The 22,724-nt window shown below is 41.9% G+C and overlaps 2 protein-coding genes across 2 annotated transcripts in view; one reads left to right on the top strand and one right to left on the bottom strand.

Moving 5' to 3' along the window:
• The window catches only part of ELP3 (elongator acetyltransferase complex subunit 3), a 97,695-nt gene extending 90,592 nt beyond the window's left edge, over window positions 1-7,103 (bottom strand). The window contains exons 1-3 of the mRNA XM_044225013.1: window positions 7,014-7,103; window positions 3,765-3,864; window positions 474-612 (exon numbers count right to left, since the gene is read on the bottom strand). Of these exons, the coding sequence (XP_044080948.1) occupies window positions 474-612; window positions 3,765-3,864; window positions 7,014-7,032 (258 nt within the window). The 5' untranslated portion in view covers window positions 7,033-7,103. The remainder of the gene's footprint in view (window positions 1-473; window positions 613-3,764; window positions 3,865-7,013) is intronic.
• A 5,661-nt stretch (window positions 7,104-12,764) lies between these two features.
• NUGGC (nuclear GTPase, germinal center associated) overlaps window positions 12,765-22,724 on the top strand; it is a 56,032-nt gene continuing 46,072 nt past the window's right edge. Inside the window, exons 1-2 of the mRNA XM_044268057.1 lie at window positions 12,765-12,884; window positions 20,603-20,691. Of these exons, the coding sequence (XP_044123992.1) occupies window positions 20,649-20,691 (43 nt within the window). The 5' untranslated portion in view covers window positions 12,765-12,884; window positions 20,603-20,648. The remainder of the gene's footprint in view (window positions 12,885-20,602; window positions 20,692-22,724) is intronic.

Genomic DNA, 22,724 nt, shown 5'->3' with positions numbered 1-22,724 from the left:
AGTCCTACTCGTGATTTCAGCTCAGGTCGTGACTGTGAGATTGGGCCCAGTATCGGGCTCTGCACGCAGCACAGAGTCTGCCCGATTCTCTCCTTCTCCCTCTACCTCTTCCCTTGCTCACGTGCTCTCTCTCTGTCTCTCTCAAACAAACAAAATCTTTTAAAAATAAAAGTACCTTTTATAAGTATCAATTGTATCGAAAGCCATGAGCTTAAAATGGCCAACAATATTTATCATATTGAGATAGTCACCATGTCTCAATTTATACCTTTATGGCCATCAGAATATCATCTACTTCTTTAAGCATGAGTGTTTTTCCTCACCATGACCTCATAACATTCTGCACGTGTCTCTACTGCAGCACAAATCATAATACATAGATTTTATTAAACTGAATCTAGGATATTACATGGAGGCAAGGATTTCTGGCAGAAGAGATACACAATCAATATTTCATGAACCAAACTACTCACCCCACTGGCAGTTCTGATGGGTTTTGCCTTTAATTTGGGGACTAAGACCTTTCGATACTGAGGTGGGACAGCAGCGATGATATCCACCAGGCGGGGCTGTGCTGAAAGGCCATATTTGGCAGCTGTCCTGGTTTTCACCCTGGAAGTAAAGCACCTAGCATTATCAAGATCATAATATTTCAAGGAATAAACTTGAAACTACCAAAAGAATGACCTACAGATGACATCATCAACTCCTGTCACCCTAAGTGATGACAACAGTGGCTTTAACATTTGTGAGTATCAGAAAAATAGAAGAAATTCAGGAAATCATATCAACGACTTTTTCTCTTAGCCTGGAGTACCAGAAAGAAAACAAGATGACTAAAGGGAAGGGTCGCAGGACAGTGACACAAGGTAGGTCTCATTCAACAAAGTGCTCTGGCTTTCAAGGGTTCCACCCTTTCCTCAACCTCAGCACTACAGCATCTGGGATTAATTCTGTTGTAAGGGACTGTTTATTACACTGTAGGATTTTTAGCAGCTTCATTGGCCTCTACCCACCAGCACCCTACTTTTCATTGTTAACAACTAAAAATGTCTCCTGACATTGTGAAACGTCTCCTGGGTGGGTGGGAGGGTGGGTATCATGACTGGTTATGAGCCATGGTCTTAGACCACACAAATAGACAAAAAATAATTTAAAGGAAAGGTGAGCAGAACTGAATAGTAAATAAAGTATATATATTCTTAGTGTTTTAAAATTTTTTCTAATATAAAGTAGTGTATACATAAAAAACAGAACATAAAACATATAAACATTCTTTAACATTTATGAAGCAAACACTTATGTTACTGCACTCCAAGGAACAGAATATGATCAGCACTTCAGAAGACTATACCCTTTCCCGATTATAACTTTATCCCTAATTCCTAGAAATAACCTTCAGCCCAGCCAATAATTCCTTGCTTTTCTCTATTATTTTATTGGTTTCTTGTTTCTTGGCTGCTAGCAAACCCTAACAGCAAACCCTAATTTCTCATTTTAATCCATCTAAAAATATTGTGAAGTATTTGCATAATTTTCAAACGATGTTAATTTAGTACATGATTCGTAAAAAGTACCTAAGTACTTGGTATGCCAAAAGGTATAAGGCATAGTTGTTTCACACTCTATGTTTGTATGTTTGCATGTTTTCAGATGGGCATTCACAAAGCTAAATGTGTAAGTGATAAAAATATATGTGATAAAACACACATACAATAATAAATGTGTCCAGAGTTCAAGAGAGGAACTCAGTGTGTGCTGGGAAGACAGTCATGGAAAACAGGTGAAGAACTGGCTTTAGACAGGCAGTGAAGACATGGAGATGCCACTGAGAGCAAACAAGCTGATTTATGTGAAGACACAAAAACAGGAATGCACATATTTTAAGATATATGGTAGACTTGATAGAAAGCAGGACATTTTCAATATAAAGCTACAGAAGTTTAAAAAGTAGGGTAAGTTGAAGCCAGACCAAGAAGGCTTACATAATAGGCTGAGGAATTTGCATTTAATTTCATAAATGTTGGGGACATACTGAAAACTGCTGTACAGTTAAAAGTTAAAAGATAAGAATTAACCCAGCAAGAGATAGAGGATGAAAGCATAAGCCACTGCAGTAGTCCAGAATTAAATTCAAAATGGGACAGATAATTAGTAGTGGGAATGAAAGTGAGAGTCATAAAGAAGAAGAGAGTAAGCAAAATTTATTTACTAATTGGATCTAACAAAATCAATTTGAAGAGGACACTAGAGTTTCAAGCCTGGGTAAAGGTTAACACAATTAAGCAAAGAGGACATCTGCAGAGAGGCTGGTTTTCAAGAAGATGTTAACATAAACTATAGATATACTAAATTAAAGAGACTGACAAAAATATACAAGAGGTAGAAATGTTCTCTAGAAATAAAAGACTTTTGTATAATTAGCGGTATAGCCAACAATGAGAGAAAAGCAACTTCTAAGGACAGGATAGAAAAATCAGTAAAATGTAACTCCACAGTCAAGAAAGGATAGTTAAGGGGCACCTGGGTGGCTCAGTGGGTTAAGCATCTGCCTTTGGCTCAGATCATGATCCCAGGACCCTGGGACTGAGCCTTGCATCGGGCTCCCTGCTCAGCAGGAAGCCTGCTTCTCCCTCTCCCACTCCTCCTGCTTGTATTCCCCCTCTTGCTGTCTCTCTCTATGTCAAATAAATAAGTAAAATCTTTAAAAAAAAAAAAAAGGAAAAAAAAGACAGTTAAGTAACTTATTTATTCTTTTAGCAAAAATTTATTAAGTGCAATATTCCAAGAAGTGATAAAACACTGCAGTATCTCACACAATAGGAAACAGTCTTAAAAAGGCCATGCTGTGGTGATTAGATCACTGATGACCTACCTGGGAGTGGAAAGAAAACCCTTTCATTATAGCAGATCTACATAGTGAATATCTAATGAAAACAAAAGATGTAGATGAAAGACTACTCTTAACTGAGAATGTAGCAAAGTCAAAACTACAGATGAACAGGTCATAGAGGCTATAAAGTAGGAAAGGGTTGTATTAGATCAAGGATATCCCAAAGGCAGGGTCTTCTTGAGAGAGTTAATGCTTCTTCTGAGATAGTAGGAAGGGAACAAGGATCTGAAGTGATGTAGCATAGAAGATAACATGGGCTCTGAGACAGAACAGACGATCTAATTCCAAATCCCAGTTCTGCCAATTACTAGTTCTTTACTCTTAGGCAAATTATTTAATCTTCCTCTGTCTCAGATTATCCAACTGTCAAATGACAGTTACCTAAGTACCTAACTCCCACAGTTTTTGAGAGGACCAACTGAACTAATATAATGAACTACTAACAGTGATTGGGACATAGTAAGTGCCCAATGAATATTAGAAGCTATTAGTATTATTAGGCTATGAGAGAATTTTGCCATAAATGAGAGACAGGGCAGAGCAGAAAGCTAAGTTCTTATTTAAATTTAAAATGTGAGAAAGAAAACAAGTAGTATTTATAATTTCAATAAAAATATCTACCACCTAAGAACAGGATCGCCTTCTTTGTTTTATAAATCAACTTACTGGGACGCCTGGGTGGCTCAGTTGGTTAAGCAGCTGCCTTCGGCTCAGGTCATGATCCGAGCGTCCTGGGATGGAGTCCCACATCGGGCTCCTTGCTCAGCAGGGAGCCTGCTTCTCCCTCTGCCTGCCTGTGCTCGCTTTCTCGCTCTCCCTCTCTCTGACAAATAAATAAATAAAATCTTTAAAAAAAAAAAAATCAACTTACTTATTCAGATCGATGTCTTTCCCCTGTTCGTGGGCTTCAATTAGTTGTTTAATAACGTCTCCTATAGTCAGCATCATCAGCTCAGCAGGGCTGAGATCTCCTAGAAAAATAATATTTAACAATATAAAAATTTATTTTACCCAGTAAAGTTTTTTGCATTTATTTTTTCCTCCCAAAATAATTCCAACCATCCCAGATGAACAGCTCAAATTTACAAAAAAACACCAAACTTCCACTGTTGACAGTTTGATTGTATCTTTTGTAACTTTAATTAAAACAAACTTGCTTCACCTATACATGGGAAGAACTCACTTTAGAAGCACAAACATTGTAAAAACGATAAATACAGGGAAGAAGAGAGATAAACATGTGGAGAAAGAACCTAATTGCACAAGAAAGCACCAAAGTGGTTAAAATAGCTTCCCTTTATCTCCAGAATTATAATGATATTTAGATGCATTCTTTCACCTAACTCTGCAGTTTCACCTATCTACTGCATTCTCTACAGAATGCAGTAGATAGAACAGGAATATTTGCTTTTCCATTACAAATGCCACCAAGTGGTAAGGCTGAAACTCAAATCCAGGTATCCACAGAAGTAATATTACAAAGCAATGCAACGCTACTTTGTAATACAAAGGATGTTGGTTCTGTACTTGCTTAAGGATCTTAACGCATCTCTAAAATATAGTCTATTCAACATCATGACCTTCTGGCAACTGAGGCTGACGTGACAAGCAGAAGCCGACACGTACTTACATGACCCCATTCCAATTACAGTAGATTGGTTCAAGGATGGGCACCTACCCAAGTCAGGCCAAGCGGAGCTCTTTCCTCAAGACAAAAAATGCCAGTTTCCCACCACTGATAAAAGCCATGAGATTACGGCTTGGGAACTGCCACCAAACATAATGCCGGCCTGTAGAGAAAGCTAGTGCACAGAGACGATGGAATCATCAGAGAGAAGTAGAGACGAGAAAGCTCTGGCAGTTATGGAGCCCCTTCATTTACTTTATCTCATTCGAAACCTCACAACACTGTAAAGTAGATGTTGTTAGCCCCTTTTACAGATGTTAAAAATTAAAGTAAGTTAAGATGCCATTGTAAATGGCATAGTTAAGACTCAAATGCAGGTTTTTCTCTACAACTTCCACCCTTTTATCACTAAACTAGGCTGCTTCTTACTTAGTGAAACAAAGTAACACATACAATGTTGAGAGAAAAAAAAGTACATCTATAATAAGAGGCTAAATGCTTTTGAAACCATGTAATTCAGCCCTCCAGAGTTCCAAAAAGGCACTTCAAGAACAATATAACAGAGACAGGATTGGTGGTGGTGCCAGAAGAGGAAAAGGGAGGAAAGGAAAGAAAAGGAGGGTCTCTTTCTTCATTAAACCAAAGCAGCTCAGCTTTTGCATCTTTAATATACTAAAGCGAGAAAAAGAGGATTCAGGTGATAAAAATAAAGATTTGAAAACCACAATGTATAGCTCTTGAATATATAAAAAATTAACTAGAGAAGCAAATTAGTAAGAAAAGGCTTCATGGAGGAAATGACACAGGGGTCTTTAAAGAAAGGAAAGGAGGGGACAAGCAAAACAGAGGGGAATTCAGAAGGCACAATGTCAGGTATAGGAATTACCTATCTTTGTGTGAAGAAGTGTTGCCTGACAAGAATATAGGCTTTCTGATAAGGTTCAATAAAAAACAGATTACAGGGTACACTGACTACTGGGAAAAGGCATTTAAATGGAGTGGAGAATTATATATTTTCAGGTTTTGGAGTAAAAAGATGAAAGTAGTGTTTTTAAGAAGTATATAAAATAAAGAAAATGATATAAAAATAATTCAGAAGGTGAAGAGAATACATATAATTTGATACTAAATAAAAGGCCCTTGAAAGGCAACAATGTAAAAAAAAAACAAAACCCACAAGATTTTAAGTAAAAAACCTCGGACATTAGGCTCCCATCCCTAGATCCCAACCAACCCCTACTGGCTGTGTGATAATGGGAAGATCAAAGACTTCTGTACGCCCATTTCCCTGCCTGCCAAATTGGGATAAAACATACTCACTTGACAAGACTATTGCAACAACCAAATGAAATAACACATAGGAAAGCCAAAGTATGTTCAAATATTAGTTATTGATGAAGGTGGTTTAGGAGGATGGTGGCCAAAATGATGAATAATAAACTGTGTCAAGAGGCAGGGCTTAGTGATAGATTAAGGGAAGAGTGTGAAGCTGTCTGGCCTGACAGTGTGAGGAAGAGCAGGGCAGAGGAAGAAGATGACTAATAGGGGGCATGTAATTTGATGCCATAAGACAATTGAAAATAACCTGGGCAACCGGAGCTGTTGTTCCAAGAAATGGCAGTGGATGCCCAGAGGCATAGTGATCAAAGACAGATTTAAAAGAAAAAATTGTGTTTTTTTGGGTGCACACACACAGTCTGACCATCAGTTCTACTTCCTATGGGATATAGATGGGATGGGATGGGAAAGTTACTTAATTCTTCGAATGTCCCGTGGGAATGATTCTATTTTCCATCACAGTGGAAATGATATCAACTTCAAAAATTATTAGCAAAGGCTCAATAACTAGTAGCTATTATTATCAACAGCCATCAATCATGATCAGACCGACTGCTCAGATGAGTGTACAGAGACAAGTTTAGAACTTGTGAAAAAATACTTGAAATTTTGACTCCATCCTGTTGAAAACGAAAGATGGAACTTCTCCAGAGTAACTGAGGAAGTAGTACAAACGAAAAAAAACTACATAGCTGACCCACAAAAAAACTCAAGAACTCAGACTCTTCCTTTTTTTTAAACCCAGATCTTTAAAAAAAAAGAAAAAGAAAAAGAAACCTGGAAAAAATACATGAAATGTATCATAAAACAAATTTTATCAAATTAAGAGACCCGAGAGCACGTTAAATCCACCGACCACGTTAACTCCTTGGAGAACACACCTTGGAATAGAGCTTTTCCTGCCACCGGTGCAAAAGACACCAAATGACTACCAAAAAGGAAGACGGTAAGGGTAGGCTGGTTTAAAGGGCGCAACAGGTAAAACGAGAAGGCAAGGGCTGGAGCCGACACAGGGACTGACCCTAGGGTGGCAGGGCGACTGGCTCAGGCGGACGACTTCCGCGGGAAAAATAGCGTTCAGCACCTGACCGCCTAGGTGTTCGCCCCTTCCCTATCACCCTGCTTGCCTCTACTTCCTCTCCCTCCCTTCGGTACCTTTCCGCTTCTGCTTCATTTCTCCGCCGCGGCAGTAACCGCCGCCACACGCTGGGTAGCTACCAACTCGGACCTCGGGGAAAGTTGACAGCCACAAAGCAACCCCCAGCCTGTCGTAAAATGACGGTCAACGTATCGTAAAGCTGTTCCCCGAAGACGGCGCGCGCAAAGGCCCACCCCGCCCCTCAGCGGCGGCTCTCGAAGTTGCAGGAGGCGGGGAAAATGTGCTCGCCCGGGAGGTTTCTGCTGGGGTTTAAGGGCTGTACAGAGGGGATATGCTGAAGGCAAAGGACAGCTGGGGCTTGGGTGTTGGAAAGCTCGACCTGAATAACAGAGCGTCCAGACAATGCTTATGAATAGGAGCTGCGCTAGCAAGCCTAGATGGGAGTGTGAATGTAGGTGGTCTCTAAAGAGGAGCCCTGGATGCGCCACGTCCAAGGAGGCGGGGCTGAAAGGCGAGTGAGAGATCGATCGTCTGAGGGTAACCACCTAGTAGTGTGTTGGAAACTAAATCAGAGCCTGGAAGAGACCATACAGGAATCGAGTATCAGTCTGAGGGGCAGGCTTTGACACCAGTTAATTACCTTAGTCTCAGATGAATGGCACAAATTATCGATAAACATCATGAAAGCAATGAAGATAACTCCAGAAAAACTAGCACACGCACGAAGTTTTGCAGAGTTTGGAGACAGGACTTGGGAAGACTCTTTCCTGAAAGCCATCCGTGATCTTTGTTCATGGGCCAGAAATATAGAACTTCTTTCATTAACATAAAGACAGGAACAGGTGCTGCTTCCAGTCCCTTTCTTCCCACTAGAACTGAGGTAACCCCAGGTCTTTGACCCCACCGTGACAATGAGACAGTCTTGGCCAAGTTTTGTGACTTCCCATAAAACCAAACTCAGTAGTATTTGTCCTTATTGTCATGCTGGTACCAAAGAACATGTTAGCTTCCTTGAAAGTCTCTCGATCGGACCCTCCACACTCCTGGTTTTTCTTCTTTTTTTTTCACATCTCTTTGGTGGACTCCTCCTCTACCTCACCTCACCTCACCTCAAAATATTGGTATAGCACAGGCTTCACTTCTCATCTTTGTCTCTTCCCAAGGTGATCCCAAGAGTATCAAAGCTTTAAATATCATCTATCCAGGGCCGCCTGGGTGGCTCAGTGGGTTAAAGCCTCCGCCTTCAGCTCAGGTCATGATCCCAGAGTCCTGGGATTGAGCGAGGCATAGGGCTCTCTGCTCAGCAGGGAGCCTGCTTCCTCCTCTCTCTCTGCCTGCCTCTCTGCCTGCTTGCGATCTCTGTCAAATAAAAATCTTTAAAAATAAATAAATACCATCTATCTGCTTCCACTTTTATAGGCCAGCTTCCCCATTTGACCTCTGGTTAGATCTTGGTATCTAGTTTTGGGCATCTCAAACAACAGAACTCTATTTTTATTCCATATCTGCCTGTTTCCCACTCTTCTTTATCTGAAGTCACCGTCATTCACCTTATCACTCTTTTGACTCACACAAGAGAATAAGTGAGGTGAGAAGTACAGAGGTAAATTTTAAAACATGGTTAGGGTAGGCCTTATTGAGAATATGTTATTTGAGCTAATGTTTGATATGCAGATATCAAGGGGAAGAATATTTCAGGTAAAGCGAATGGTTAGTGCAAAGGTCCTGGGGTGAGGGGGTGCCTTTTATGTTCACGGAAAGTAATGAAGCCAGCATCAATGGAGCACTGAGTGAGGGATGTGTAATAGAGAGGTGATGAGGTGGGGTGGGGTGGGTCGGGGACAGAGCAGTTTATATAAGACCCTGTAGGCCAAAAGGCCTTGCCTTTTACTCTACATGATGTGGGAAGGTGTTGGAGACTTTTTGGCAGAGACGTGATCTGATTTATAACTTAAAATTATCTCTCTCGGGGCGCTTGGGTGGCTCAGTTGTTAAGGGCCTGCCTTTGGCTCAGGTCATGTTCCCAGGATCCTGGGATAGAGCTCCTCATTGGGCTCCCTGCTCTGTAGGAGGCCTGCTTCTCCCTCTCCCACTCCCGTGCTTGTGTTCCCTCTCTTGCTGTGTGTCTCTCTCTGTCAAATAAATACATAAAATATTTTTTAAAAAGTAAAATAACATTGTCTCTATTTGCTGTGTTAGGAATAGTCTTGGAGGTGGGCATGGGAAGAAGCAGAGAGATCAATTAGGTGGCTATTATCTTACCTATGCTGCAGATTCCCAAAGTTGGCTGCACATTGGAATCACCTAGAGAACAGTGAAAAATCCCATCACCTGGATCACATATCATACCAATTAAATACAAATATCAAGGGGTGGGAGCCAGTCAGGTTTTAAAGATCCCTGGGCGATTCCAATGGGAAGCAAAGTTTCCCATAGCATACTAAACGAGCCCAGAAATAATTATAATTTGAGTCAGGGTTGTAGGCTGTAGATGTGATGAGAAGTGTTCAGAACCTGAAAACATTTTGAAGATTTCAACAAGCTTTCCTGATCAACCAGATGTGAGATATAAGAGAAAGAAAGACCTCAGCATCAAGACTGACACTGAAACTTTTGGACAAAGGGACTGGAACCATGAAGTTGCCATTGGCTAAAATGGAGAAGCTTGTAGACAGAGTGGGGTTTTGCAGGGGCGTGTGAGGAGGTCAATCCATACTTGTCATGTTTGGGGTCCTAGCGAGCAGTAAGCCATGAAAAAGTTCAGGCTGGACCTACCAAGTGAGAGTTACAGGTACATAGGTGAAGTTTAAAGCTACAAAACAGAGTAAGAGTGGAAAAGAAAGAGAGGACTAAAGACCAAGCTTTGGGGACATTTGATTCTTAGCAGGTTAAGGAGATGAGGAATAATCAGCAAAGGAAGCTGAGGAGGTACCCCCAGGGATGTGGGAAGAAAACTAGGAGAGTGCTGGTTACCTGGGAGCCAAGTGCAAGTGTGTTAAGGAGGATGGGGTGATCCACTGGATCAAATGCTGCTGTTGAAGGGTCAAGTCAGATGAGGGCTGAAAACTAAGATCACTGGGGACTTTGACAACAAGAGTTTTATGAAAGTGTAGATGTGAAGGCTTGTCTCGAGAAGGTTTATGACAGATCAAGAGGAGAAGAACTTGAGACAGCGAGTTTAGACAACTCTTGAAGGATTTTGTCTTCAAGAAGTACAGAGAATTGGGGTAGTAGGCAGCAGGGAAAATGGTGTCAAAGGAAGTGTTTATTAAAATAAAAACACTTGGTGAGTCAGTCAGCTAAGCAACTCACTTTGGTTCAGGTCATGACTTCAGAGTCCTGGGGTAGAGCCCCACACTGGGCTCTGTGCTCAGCATGGAGTCTGCTTGTCCCTCTCCCCCTGCCTCTCCTCCCCACTCATGCACTCTCTCTCTCTCTCTCTCAAATAAATAAATAAAATCTTTCAAAATAAAATAAAACATAATAATAAATAATAGCCAGTTTTTATGCCAATGGGAATAATCCAATGGAGAGTGAAAATCTGATGAATTGTAAGAGAAAGCTATTCTTCCTGGTCCTGCATTTGGAGAGAGGAGCACAGAAGAAGGGATTTGCTTTTGATGGGTGCATGGATAGTTCTTCTAGTAACAGACTGGAAGGCAGAGCACATGGGTGCAGATTCTGATAGATGGTTGGTGTGGTGATGGGACTCTGAGCAAGTTTTATTTCAATTGCTTCAGTGTTTCCAGTGAATTCAATGAAAATGCAGCCTGGTAGATTTCCCAAACTTTTAACAGACCTAGCATTCAAGTGTCTGATAGCAGGCATGAAGGACCACCATAAATAACCCAGGTAGCTTTAAAAATGATCAAAATTAATTTTAGTTATTAGGTACTTTAGTAGTACCTCTGATTTAGAATATGGTTAACTGTTGGAGCAAAGAAACAGCCGGTAGGGGGAGACCTAAGCATATGTGACGTGAACATAAGAGTAAGGTGTGATTTTGCCCAGAAACAGAAGATCCAACACTGACGATGGTATTCGTGTTGATGTTCTTTTCTTTGAACTTTATACTGTTATTTCTATGGTTCTGTTATGGACGAGGCATACCATCTTGCTAAAACTTCAAAGCAACTTTTAAGATCACAGTCTAAATATTTATCTTTAATTTTTTTTAACCTCTTTGCTGTCTGAATCCCCACTTTGGACTAAAAAATACCTACAGGTACTGGCAGAAATCCTGGTAATTATTGACTCTGCCTTTGAAGGTCAAATGCTACCTGAAGGGATGCCTGGGTGGCTCAGTTGGTTAAGCAGCTGCCTTCAGCTCAGGTCATGATCCCAGGGTCCTGGGATCGAGTCCCACATCGGGCTCCTTGCTCGGCAGGGAGCCTGCTTCTCCCTCTGCCTCTGCCTGCCTGTCTGCCTGTGCTCGCTCTCTCTCCCTCTGTCTCTGACAAATAAATAAAATCTTTAAAAAAAAAAAAAGTTCCTTTATTTCCCCTTACATGATGTGCTTATTTAGGTGGCCAAACATAGCAAAGTAGAGTAGATTCTCCTTCTTCTCCATTGGACAGCATTCTAAAACTATTTGTTTTTCTGATTTTAAAAAAAAGATTGATTGAGGGACGCCTGGGTGGCGCAGTTGGTTGGACGACTGCCTTCGGCTCAGGGCGTGATCCTGGAGTCCCGGGATCGAGTCCCACATCAGGCTCCCAGCTCCATGGGGAGTCTGCTTCGCTCTCTGACCTTCTCCTCGCTCATGCTGTCTCTCACTGTCTCTCTCAAATAAATAAATAAAATCTTTAAAAAAAAATAAATAAAAATAAAAATTAAAAAAGATTGATTGATTAATTGATTTTTGCAGAGAGAGAGAGAGAGAGAGAGAGAGCGTGCACGCAAGTATGGGTGGGGGGCAGAGGGAGAGGAAGGGAGACAATCTCAAGCAGACTCCTGCTGAGCATGGAGCCTGACCTGGGGCTTGATCTCACGACCCTGAGTTCATGACCTGAGCTGAAATCAAGAGTAGGATGTCTAACCAACTGAGCCACTCAGGCACCTCTCTTTTTTTCTCTCTCTCTTTTTAAAAATATGGATGTAAAATTTAAATTCCAAAGAGATCTTTAAAACTGTATGACCCTCATTTCTACAAACAATCCAATGGTGTTTGGTTTTTGGTGAGTTTCAAGGCTTCGTTACCAAGAGTCAGTTTATCTTTTTCATCTACGTCATCTATCTTGGGCAGTGATCTTGTATTTGGGGTGTGGTGCAGGAATAAGTGCATTGTTTCTTTTCGGACTGGGGTATTTTTCCTATCCGCTCAAGTAAGTTAGATCCATCAGAATAGGGCACTTCGGTGGTTCAGTTGGTTAAGTATCTGCCTTCCACTCAGGTCATGATCTCAGGGTCCTAGGATTGAGGTCTGAGTCAGGCTTCCTGCTCAGCGGGGAATCTGCTTTTCCCCCTATCCTTCCCCCTTGCTTGTGATCTCTCTTTTTCTCTCAAATAAATAAATAAAACAAGTCTTAAAATGAAGATTCATCAGAGTAAAATTCCCCCTCAAAGAAAGGATGCTGCAGAATGGATGCTATAATTTATTTGGAAAGAAAAGAATGACTAATAATGACTAATACCTGCCTGCTTGTAGGAATAGGGCCGAGAAGGATGTAAGATCCCCAATTAACGCACAATTTAAGTTTAAATGAGAAGGGGGAAATAACAAGAATCAATTTCTGAAGGGGGAGATCCTCATAAATAGCCCTCGGATAGCAAGTTAGTTTCACTTCTGCTTGTGTGAATGTGGCTTGTGACTGCAGCCACAAAGGGCTATATACCCCAGCTGGTTCCACATATCTCTACCAAGGTGGAGAAACTGCCACCATCCCCTCTGTGGACTCCTAGAGCCAAAGCAGAAAAAGTGACATCTGGTAAGTCATTTCTCTTATGTAATTTTTGCTGTAATGTGTGCTTGGTTTAAAGAGATAGAATTCAGATTTACAGAAACATTGAGAAGATAAGAGTCCCCATATAACCCACACCCAAGTTTCTCTCCTATCTTACATCAGAATGGTACATTTGTTGCAATAAATAAATCCATATTTATAGCATTATTATTAACTAAGAGCTAAAAGTTATTCAGGTTGTCTTAGTTTTTTTTTTTTTTTTCCTACTGTCCTTTTTGTGTTGTAGGATTCCATCCAGGACACCATATTACATTTAATTGTTGTGTCTCCTTAGGCTCCTCTTGGCTGTGACAGTTTCTCAGACTTTGTTTTTAATGACCTTGACAGTTTTGAGGAGTGCTGGTCAGATATTCTGTAGGCTTAACCCCTATTGAGATGTAACTGTTTTTCTCATGATTAGATTGAAGTGATGGGTTTAGGGGAGGGAGATCACAGAGTTAAAGGGCTGCTCTCATCACATCAGGTCAAGGGTACATACAGATGACTTGATCTATTAATATGATGTTGACCTTCATCACCTGGCTGTGTGCAGTGTGTGTCCAAGTCTCTTAACTGTAAAGTTACTCTTCTTGCCTCCTTTTTGTATTGCCCTCTTTGGAAGGGAGTCCCTCTGCAAAGCCCACACTTAAGGAGTAGATGGTTATGCTCCTTCTTCTTGAGGGTAGAGTAACTACATAAAACATTTGGAATTTTTCTATATGGAAAACTTGTTTCTTCTCCTTCTCTTAATCATCTTAAAGTAGTTTTTTTCATGAAGGAAAGTGGGTATCACTTCCTGAATCATAAGGCTATGCAAAGACCAATAAACTAGAATTCAGAGGATCAGGTTTTTGCTTGAATTTTACATAAGAATGTGATTTTAGGCAAGTTACTAATCATTCCTCACTTCTAAAAAACACAGCAATTTCAGTCATCATTAGGGGGTAGTATTAATAGCACATTTATTTATTCACTTGAGAGAGAGAGAGAGGGAGGGCATGAACATGGGGTTGGGGGGCAGAGGGAGCAAAAGAAGCAGACTTCGCACTGAGCAGGGAGCCTGACACGGGACTTGATCCCAGGACCCTGAGATCATAACCTGAGCCAAAGGCGGCCACTTAACTGACTGAGCCACCCAGGCGCCCCTATTAATGTCATCTTATGCCTCATTAGCTTTGGTAAGCTTGGGGAAGCGGTGTGAGAGAATTGGAATTCATTTTGTTAGATTCTAATAATGCACGTTATGAAAATATGTGCTTATTTTACTTATCTCTTCATGGTGGGGGTGGGAAGGGGGGAGAAAATCATGTTATTCTAATAGCTCCTTTTCTGTATGTACTTCCGTGGGCTTCCCTTCTCAGATTACAGTACTAGCTTATGTGTTAATGCTGAAAATGTAGTTCTTAACCTTTGGGGATTCAGAGGCCTTTGTTTCACTTTTGCTTCAGAGCTCATGTGTTTAAATGGCTTTTTTGGCACATAGCTAGCTTGGAAGAGCAGTGCAACGTCCAATAAAGTGGTTAGGACATGTTGCCAATACCAAAGGTACTTAAAACTTAAGAAGAAAGGAAATAAATCCTAAATGTCACCAACATTCCATCAGTTTATTAAGACTCTCCTTCTTATTTCATACTCCAGCCCACCTCTCTGTGGGAGGAGGTTAAGATTTCACCAAGGACTCTCGAAGGACAATGAGATAGAACTCTCAAGGTGATTGACTGATCGATGTGGACAAGAATGGAGTCAGATTATCAGTGAAAGTGGCATATGTACTCTCAAAACTAAATAGACTTGGCCCTGGTGATTTCTAATTTAACTGTCTTCATCAAATATTCTAAAAATAAATAACATTTTTACAGCTGCTTAAGTGCCTACAGACCAACCGTGCATGCAATATCACATTTACTCATCACAATGAACTCCTGAAATAGGTCTCTTTGTACTTGAGATACTTATTTATATGTAGATAAACTGAGGCTTACAGAGGTCAGGTGATTTGTTTAGTGTTATGTTGGAGTACTGGAACATGATCCCCACATCCAGACATTCTGATGCCAAATCCGGAGTAATTTCCACTACACCATTCACATTTTGGCATGTAAGCTCTGTGTGTATAGACACCTTCCCACTTTTTACCCTGATGTAGCTCCAGCACCTAGGAACAGTGCCTGGCACATAATGGACATGCAACAAATATTTTTTCTTAAAGATTTTATTTATTTATTTGACAGACAGAGATCACAAGTAGGCAGAGAAGCAGGCAGAGAAAGAGGAAGAAGCAGGCTCCCTGCTGAGCGGAAAGCCCGATGCAGGGCTCCATCCCAGAACCCTGGGATCATGACCCGAGCCAAAGGCAGAGGCTTTAACCCACTGAGCCACCGAGGCCCCCCAACAAATATTTTTTTTTCAATTTATTTATTTTCAGAAAAACATTATTCATTATTTTTTCACCACACCCAGTGCTCCATGCAAGCCGTGCCCTCTATAATACCCACCACCTGGTACCCCAACCTCCCACCCCCCCGCAACAAATATTTGATTATAGGAATGAATGAATGTAATTCCTGCCATTATTAATCTTACCATCTAAGACACACTTAAAAGATAATACCTCATTCCTCCAACAAATATTTATTCAGTGCTTACTATGGACCAAGCCCTTCCTACAGTCAATAAAAGTAGAAAGTAAACCAGTTAATGATAAAAATGCCCCGTAAAGGAAGTTTATTAAGTTAGGCATTTTGATATTTTCCTATTAGTGCTTCCTTGGGGGTGGAGGTAGGAGACAGAAATGCAAGGATAACAAGAATCATATCAGGAAGGGCTAATGCTGTGAAGCAAGGAGGGGTGAGCTGAGATTCTGGCTGTAGGAGAAGAGCTAGGGGGACAAGGACAGGATGTTTGCAATTCTTACGCACATTCAATTCCACATCACAAACGGAATGCAGTGTAAGTGTTCTACTCAGTCTCTCATGCCCATCTCTCTCTCTCTCTCTCTCTCTCTCTCACACACACACACACACACACACACACACACACTGGCTTGTTTTACTTCTGAGGGCACTGAAGAATGAATGTTAAATCAAAAGCTTCAGTTTGAGCCCCAAGTACAATTTTATTGAGTAGCTTGTCTTAGTCCAACACAATAGCCTTCATTCCCAAAATGCCTTTTTGTCATGTATTTGAAGGGAGTGCTGTTCCCTTTCTTCTCCTGCATGTAAGCTCCAGAGGCTTTATTTATATAGTACCTGTGAGAGGCTGCTTGGTGGAATGGAGAGAACAGTGAACTCAGAGTTGCTCTGACCTTGGACAAGTTCCTTCCCCTCTCTGGGCCTCATTGTCCATATCTGTAGAAGAAGGAGCTCAGGAGCATTCTTTACTTACTTCCACTATACGAAGATGTTCTAGTAAAGGAATAACTATTGCATTTGTGCATTTGATGTAAAAAAAAAAGACATCAAGTAAACACAAACAAGAGAGGGAGAGTGGGAGAAGCAAGAACAACTGTCAAAAGTCACAGTTGTTTAACAGGAAATGCGTTCTGTGCAACTTTCCCATATCAAGCTAAATATGCAGAGAGTCTCATTTAAAAGATGCTATTCTTAGGCTCAGTGCACATGAATGTAAATAAGTACTAAAATCAAAACTTCAGTGCTAACCGCATAGTTGCAATACAAGTGTAATAAACCACACGTGAAAACCTTGCCTGTATGAGCAATCAATTTGAACTCTTTTCAGTTGCTTCTCTGCAGCAGCCAAACTTTCACAAAATGCAACTATCACAACTGTTTCTTCTTGGGGGTAAAGTCGATGCCTACATCATTTGAGGAAGGACTGTGCCCCCATGGCTTGTTTGCTCCTGAAAGTGAAATGAACCCGAAATTACAGGAATCTTGGTTGTGCTACTTTTGATTACATGGGAGCCCTAATTACACGGCAGGTGACATTTCATATTAAGAATTTTTTTTTTTAGATTTTATTCATTTATTTGACAGACAGAAATCAAAAGTAGGCAGAGAGGCAGGCAGAGAGAGAGGAGGAAGCAGGCTCCCCGCTGAGCAGGCTCAATCCCAGGACCCTGAGATCATGACCTGAGCCGAAGGCAAAGGCTTTAACCCACTGAGCCACCCAGGCGCCCTCATATTAAGAATTTTAATCTTTTTGGCATCCAACTAAATCCGAGAAGGACTAGTTCAATCTCTCATTCATATGGGGAAACTACGACCCAGGGTGATAAAATGTCTTGGCTGAAGTGCTGCCAGCTCCTTTCCCTCGTAGCAAAACCAGAGCTGTACCTTCCACACCTGCTTGGTAGCTTACTGACCTTCCTACCATCCCGGAGTTGAGCTCAGTGACTAGATACTCACGGTCTGCAGCATACTACCCTCCCTATTGATATATTTGTTTAAATCTTTCATTCTACTTTCTCAGCCTTTTTCTTGCTGATCCCTTCCCACTTTCCAGTGTCTTGGTTTGCCGTTCAAATGATCTCTTCCTGCCAGTCTTTGAACACTGGCAGAAGGAATTGGAAGCCTGATTCACCACACCACAACTCAAATCACTTCCAGTTTCTCCACGTTTCAGTTAGGGATCACAAATTACTCAGGTACTGATACCATAGATGCCCCAGCGTTGGGAGACCAATGGTTTGGTGTCTCTGCTGCATGCAGCAGCTAAGCCCAGCCCAAACACAGATAGTTACATGATAACAGCCCTTGCTGGCCATTGTGTACCGTTGATTTCATAAATGAAGTTAGATGAACTGAAGTTGCTGGGACTCTAAAGGAAGTCAAAACCAGTGCCCAGGATTTGGTGAACATGTCTGCTTTTCCTCTAAATCTCCTTCTTTCTCAGACTGAAGGGCCTTCATCTCAGCATTTGTATGGTGGTAACGCTTACCAAATTGTTAGTTTTTTGGACTTCATCTGACCTCTCTACTTCTTCCTGGATTGTGGCTACCAGAACACAAGTTATTCTAGAGGTTCTACAGTGGATTTGTCTATTGCTAGGACCATATATTTTGTTTTGTTTCCAGCACTCCCTATGATGTAGTGCCTAGCATTTTGTGTGACTGTGGCTATGGCTCATTGAGCTACTGTCTTCAGAAAACAACAGATCGGTTTCTTTCTTAGGGTAATTCTTAGTTCTGTATCTAAAGTTATTGATGAGGGGAGTCCCCTGGCCAGCTCAGTCGGTAGAGCATGATTCTTGATCTTTGGGTCATGAGTTCGAGCCTCACATCGGGTATAGAGCCTACTTTAAAAAAAAAATGGGTTATTGATAGGCACTGCCATGTACTTGCATACATTAGAGCTCATCTACCCGTTTGTTTTCCTATCTTAGCTAGGTTTTGATGTAGTTTAGCTCTTCCAACTCAGCATTACAAACCAGGAGCTGCTTGTGTCTCTCGTGAATTCTTGTGACCTCTCAGAGGACTTCTACTACTAGCTTTGCTGGTGAAAATTTCAAATAAGAACATAGAATCTGGGGATTTGAAGAGGTCTTATAATACATCTAGTCTGTTGCCATTGTTATGAGGTCATATCTTTAGATACGTTTAGTGGCAGAAAATTCATTAGTTTCTAAAGGAGCTCCTTGTATTTTGGACAACTCTAACTACTAGAGAATGTTAAGCCAAATATACCTTCCACAGAAACTAAGAGCCCTAGTGGTCCTCCTTGGGATCACAGAAAACATGTATCATCCCTCTTGTATAAGCAACTCTAAGGTCATGTATTTGGAGACAACTATGAAGTCACGTCCATATCTTCTGCCTTTGCCATGTCATCCCTTTACCAAGTTCAGGATTCCCAACACTCTTTGTGGTTGATGCTGCTCCATTTGTACATTTGTCCTTTTGTTCCTACTCTTTGCTTTACTCTTAAAGCTGGGACTCTAATTATATAAAAAACTAAATTGGTTTAAATAAAAATTTAAAAAAAACTAATTGGCTTAAAACATCCTATGGTGTAGAATCTCATCAGAAGCTTCCCATCCATTATTTTATTCATTCATTCAGTATTTATTGTCAGTGATTGTACTTCATGATGGAAACACAACACTGAAACGAATGTGGATATGACAAGGGGCAAGAAAGAATTATAACAAAGGTGTGCTTGGAGCAGTGGTGACAAAAGAAGGGAATGACTGGGAATCAGGACAGTTTCACAGAGCATATGCTAAAACAGGATCTTAACAGAAGAGTAGGAATTCACTGGGAGAAAGAAGGGAAGGGTACTCCACAGAGGGGACAGCATACACTAAACTGCATGGATTAGGAGACCCTGCACTGGGAAACTGTAAGGAGTTTTGGGAGTCCTGAGAGGGAGCCTCAAGATCAGGAATAGAGAGATGAGGAACTCCACCTAAGCCTCAGGACTTTGCACATAGTAGGAATTCCCACCATATCCAGCCAACACCCACCAAGTACAGAAACCATCCGCTGGTTAATATCCACCAGCCAAGCTAGGCAGAAGAGGCTATTTTGACTCTTAACAGCCCAGGGGGCTAGTGGCAGTTGACAGATCAGATTTTGCATTTTTCAAAAGGGCCAGTGACTGTCTGCTTTTGAAGTACACGGCTGAGTGATCCACACAGCGACATCAGATAAGGAGAGGAAGCCCTTTAGGTGCTCCTCACGTGTGTTGCTCAAATTCCTCTCTACGTGTGGAGATGAAGAAGCTCTAAGATAGCACACCTCTACCCAGTCTGTGCTGTGCACTCTGTTCTGGTCCTCTCTGGGCTCCGTTCTCCCTCCATGCCCAAGCTTTATCAGCCTGTGGACTGCAGACAGGTGGGGTCTGACACTTCTCCTTTTGGGTGTGCCTCTCTTCCCCCACCCCCTAACCCGGCAGATGCCCCAAACTGAGGGGTTGCGTATAGAGCCAAGTAGGGGTGTGTTCTTTATTGAAGTGGAGTGAGGTGGCAAGGAAAACCCAGAGTAGGGGTGTCTGGATGGCTCAGCTGGTTGAGAGTCTGCCTCCAACAGATCCTGGGGTCCTGGGCTCGAGCCTCGCATCGGGATCCCTGCTCAGCGGGGAGTCTGCTTCTGCCTCTCCCTCTGTCCCTCCACCTGCTTGTGCTTTGTTTCTCTCTTTCTTTCTCAAGTAAATAAATAAAATCTTTAAAAAGAAGAAGAAGAAGAAGAAGAAGAAGGAGAAGATCCAGAGAACCTGGGTATCGCATCCCACTCAGTAGCTTCCAAAGCCACCCCAGGGAACCCTGGGAATATCAAATATTCCATCCATCTTCCAGATTCTTGCTGAGACCTGCTGGAACTAAATACAACTGAACCTGAGGCTTACACGATTGGGCCCCTGATGTCACCCAAAGGAGCAAAACCGTATCATCTCACCTTTATGGTTCTGGTCACCAGAGGCTGATTGTGATTTCAGAGTGGATTGTCTTAAAGATCTCAGATAGTATCAGTTTAAATTTCTACAGATGTAACTATAATTGAAAACTAATGGCCAAACATGGATCTTTGTTATATTTAAATAGACGTGTAGTATATGCGGTGTTGTGAGGAATTGAAAGACAAATTAGAATGGCTATTGGCCTTTAGGAGCTTGGAATCTAGTTGGAGAAACAAAGCATAAGCAGATTGACACATTGTTGTTGCTGTTACTCTTTTGCTTTTTGTACTTACAATTTCTGCTGTTATCCACCTGCCCCCCACCCCCATCCTTTGTATATATTTTCAGGCTGGTTCTCCTAAGTGGACAAAAGCAGACGTTTGCCTATCAGGAAATGGAAGACACTGAGGATTTTGTGGGTCAGGGGCCACATCCAGGTAATATCCCTACAACATCCCCTGATGGAGTAAATAGTTCCTATTTATCATTATATAATAGAGGGCTGATGGGTTGAGACTGTATTTATTATCGTCAGTGTTCCTTCATCTTTATTCAAAAGCTGCTTTCTTATGACATAATAGTGAATGAATGTCAATTATTTCAACAATAGCTTAAAATAGAGCTATTCATAATGTAGTGGCCTGTCAACCAGCAATTATATTTGTATATCCAGGCTCCCCTTCCTTTTATTTTTAAAAAAAAAACTTTAAAAGATTTTATTTATTTAACAGAGAGAGAAAGAGAGAGATCACAAGTAGGCAGGTGGCGGGGGTGGAGGGGTGGGGAATAAGCAGGCTCCCTGCTGAGCAGGGAGCCCAATGCCAGGCTCCATCCCAGGACCCCAGGATTATGACCTGAGCTGAAGGCAGAGGCTTAACCCACTGAGCCACCCAGGTGCCCCATTCCCCTCCCTTTTAAAAGGAGGTTCCAGAAAGCCATCTTGGATTTTCTGAGGGTAGTCTCTCTTAGAGTGAGCAATGTAAGGCCCCTGGAATCATATCAGGTGGTTTTCTTAGAAGGGGAGTTACAGGGTGAATGCCTTTGGAGTCAGTGAGGGTGGCCTCCCTCCCTAGAAGGCTGATGTAGGGCCCCGGAGCTAAGGAGGGAGTCTTCCCTAGGAGGATGCAGGAGAATAACCCCTAGGTACAGAAAACAGGGAGTATCACCTCCTTTGTGTTTTGAGAGGAAAAATTCCTCACTCACAGGGGATGAAAACCCTTAGGGGCAAGGGGTACGCAGTTTCTGAGTCAGTGGGGTGGTGGCTAGCATCCGAGACATGGCTGGGCACGTAAATGGAAAGAAAGATAACACTGGGGCTCTCTTGGTTGAGCTTAGCCCTGAGAGAGCTTGCTTGGAAGACCCGCCGCTCTCCGGGATTAACGAGCCGGTATCCTTTGTCCAGCTTTTAGGGACATTTCAAACGCGACACCTTGTGGCAGCAAGAAGCAACAGCAGCAGTAGACTAGCTTCGGATGCCCTCCCACTCCCACTGCTCTTTTTCTTGGGTGATTCCCTTTAAAATGCTGAAAAGGGGGAGGGAGTGCTTGAGCAGTTATAGGGAATGAGACGAGGTGTGGCCGGTTCAGACCAGTTCATTCCAGTTACAATCTATATAGGAAGACTAACCTGAAATGGTCTAAATCCCAGATAGTAAACTTTCTCTTTTCCAAGTGGCTTTTCTTTTCAGAAACTGAAGACAACGTTTAAACCCTGCTGTTTCATCTGACTTCTTAGCCTTTGCTTTAGTTGAGAAATAAGCTCCCGATCTTTTATCACATTAATTGCCAGTGCTTATAAAATGGAAATAAAGGCCATGGATGCATGGACCCATCCCTTGTTTTATACACGTGGCTAAGATACTATGCACATATTGTTTGCAAAAAAGAGCTTTTGGGTTCCGAAGTCGAGATCAAAGCCCGACATCCTTCACTTTCCTCAGCAGGTTGTAGAAACTTCTTGGAATCCTGAGACACCTTTTATAACGTGGACTAAAATATTCTTCAGCCTATCGCTGGCCTAGGGAGGCCTAAGTGGTAGATTCTTTCTTTTCCCCTGCTTCTTCTCCAGTTCCAACCACTGAGCCAGCAGCTTGGTATTTAATTCTAGGCAGTCCTTCAACTAAGCCATGATGAATTCTTTGAGTTGAGCTCAATTAAAGAAGCTAAAATGTCTGAGGCAGAAGGGTCTGAAATACAAGCTCTTTCAACTCCCTGTCACTGTGGGAGCATGAGGTGGCTCAGAGTAGGGCTTTGGCAAACAGCACCCAACCTCACTGCAATACTTTCTGGGCTGTGAGCAAGCTCCAGGACATGGCAGGGTTTGTGCTGGAAGCCATAAGGCTGAACCAAGGGGGAAGGACAGCCAAACCATCTGGAACATCTGCTGTCTGGAGCCTAATGGTGGAGGCTAGGCCTTCTGCGCAGGCTGCCATCTTGGGTATCAGAGTGAAACTTCTTCTCTGCGGTTCTTC

Source organism: Neovison vison, chromosome 11, assembly GCF_020171115.1.
Source record: "Neovison vison isolate M4711 chromosome 11, ASM_NN_V1, whole genome shotgun sequence".
NCBI lineage: Eukaryota > Metazoa > Chordata > Mammalia > Carnivora > Mustelidae > Neogale > Neogale vison.
The sequence above is the reverse complement of the archived record's forward strand: the minus strand, read 5'-3'. Positions and strand labels throughout refer to the sequence as shown.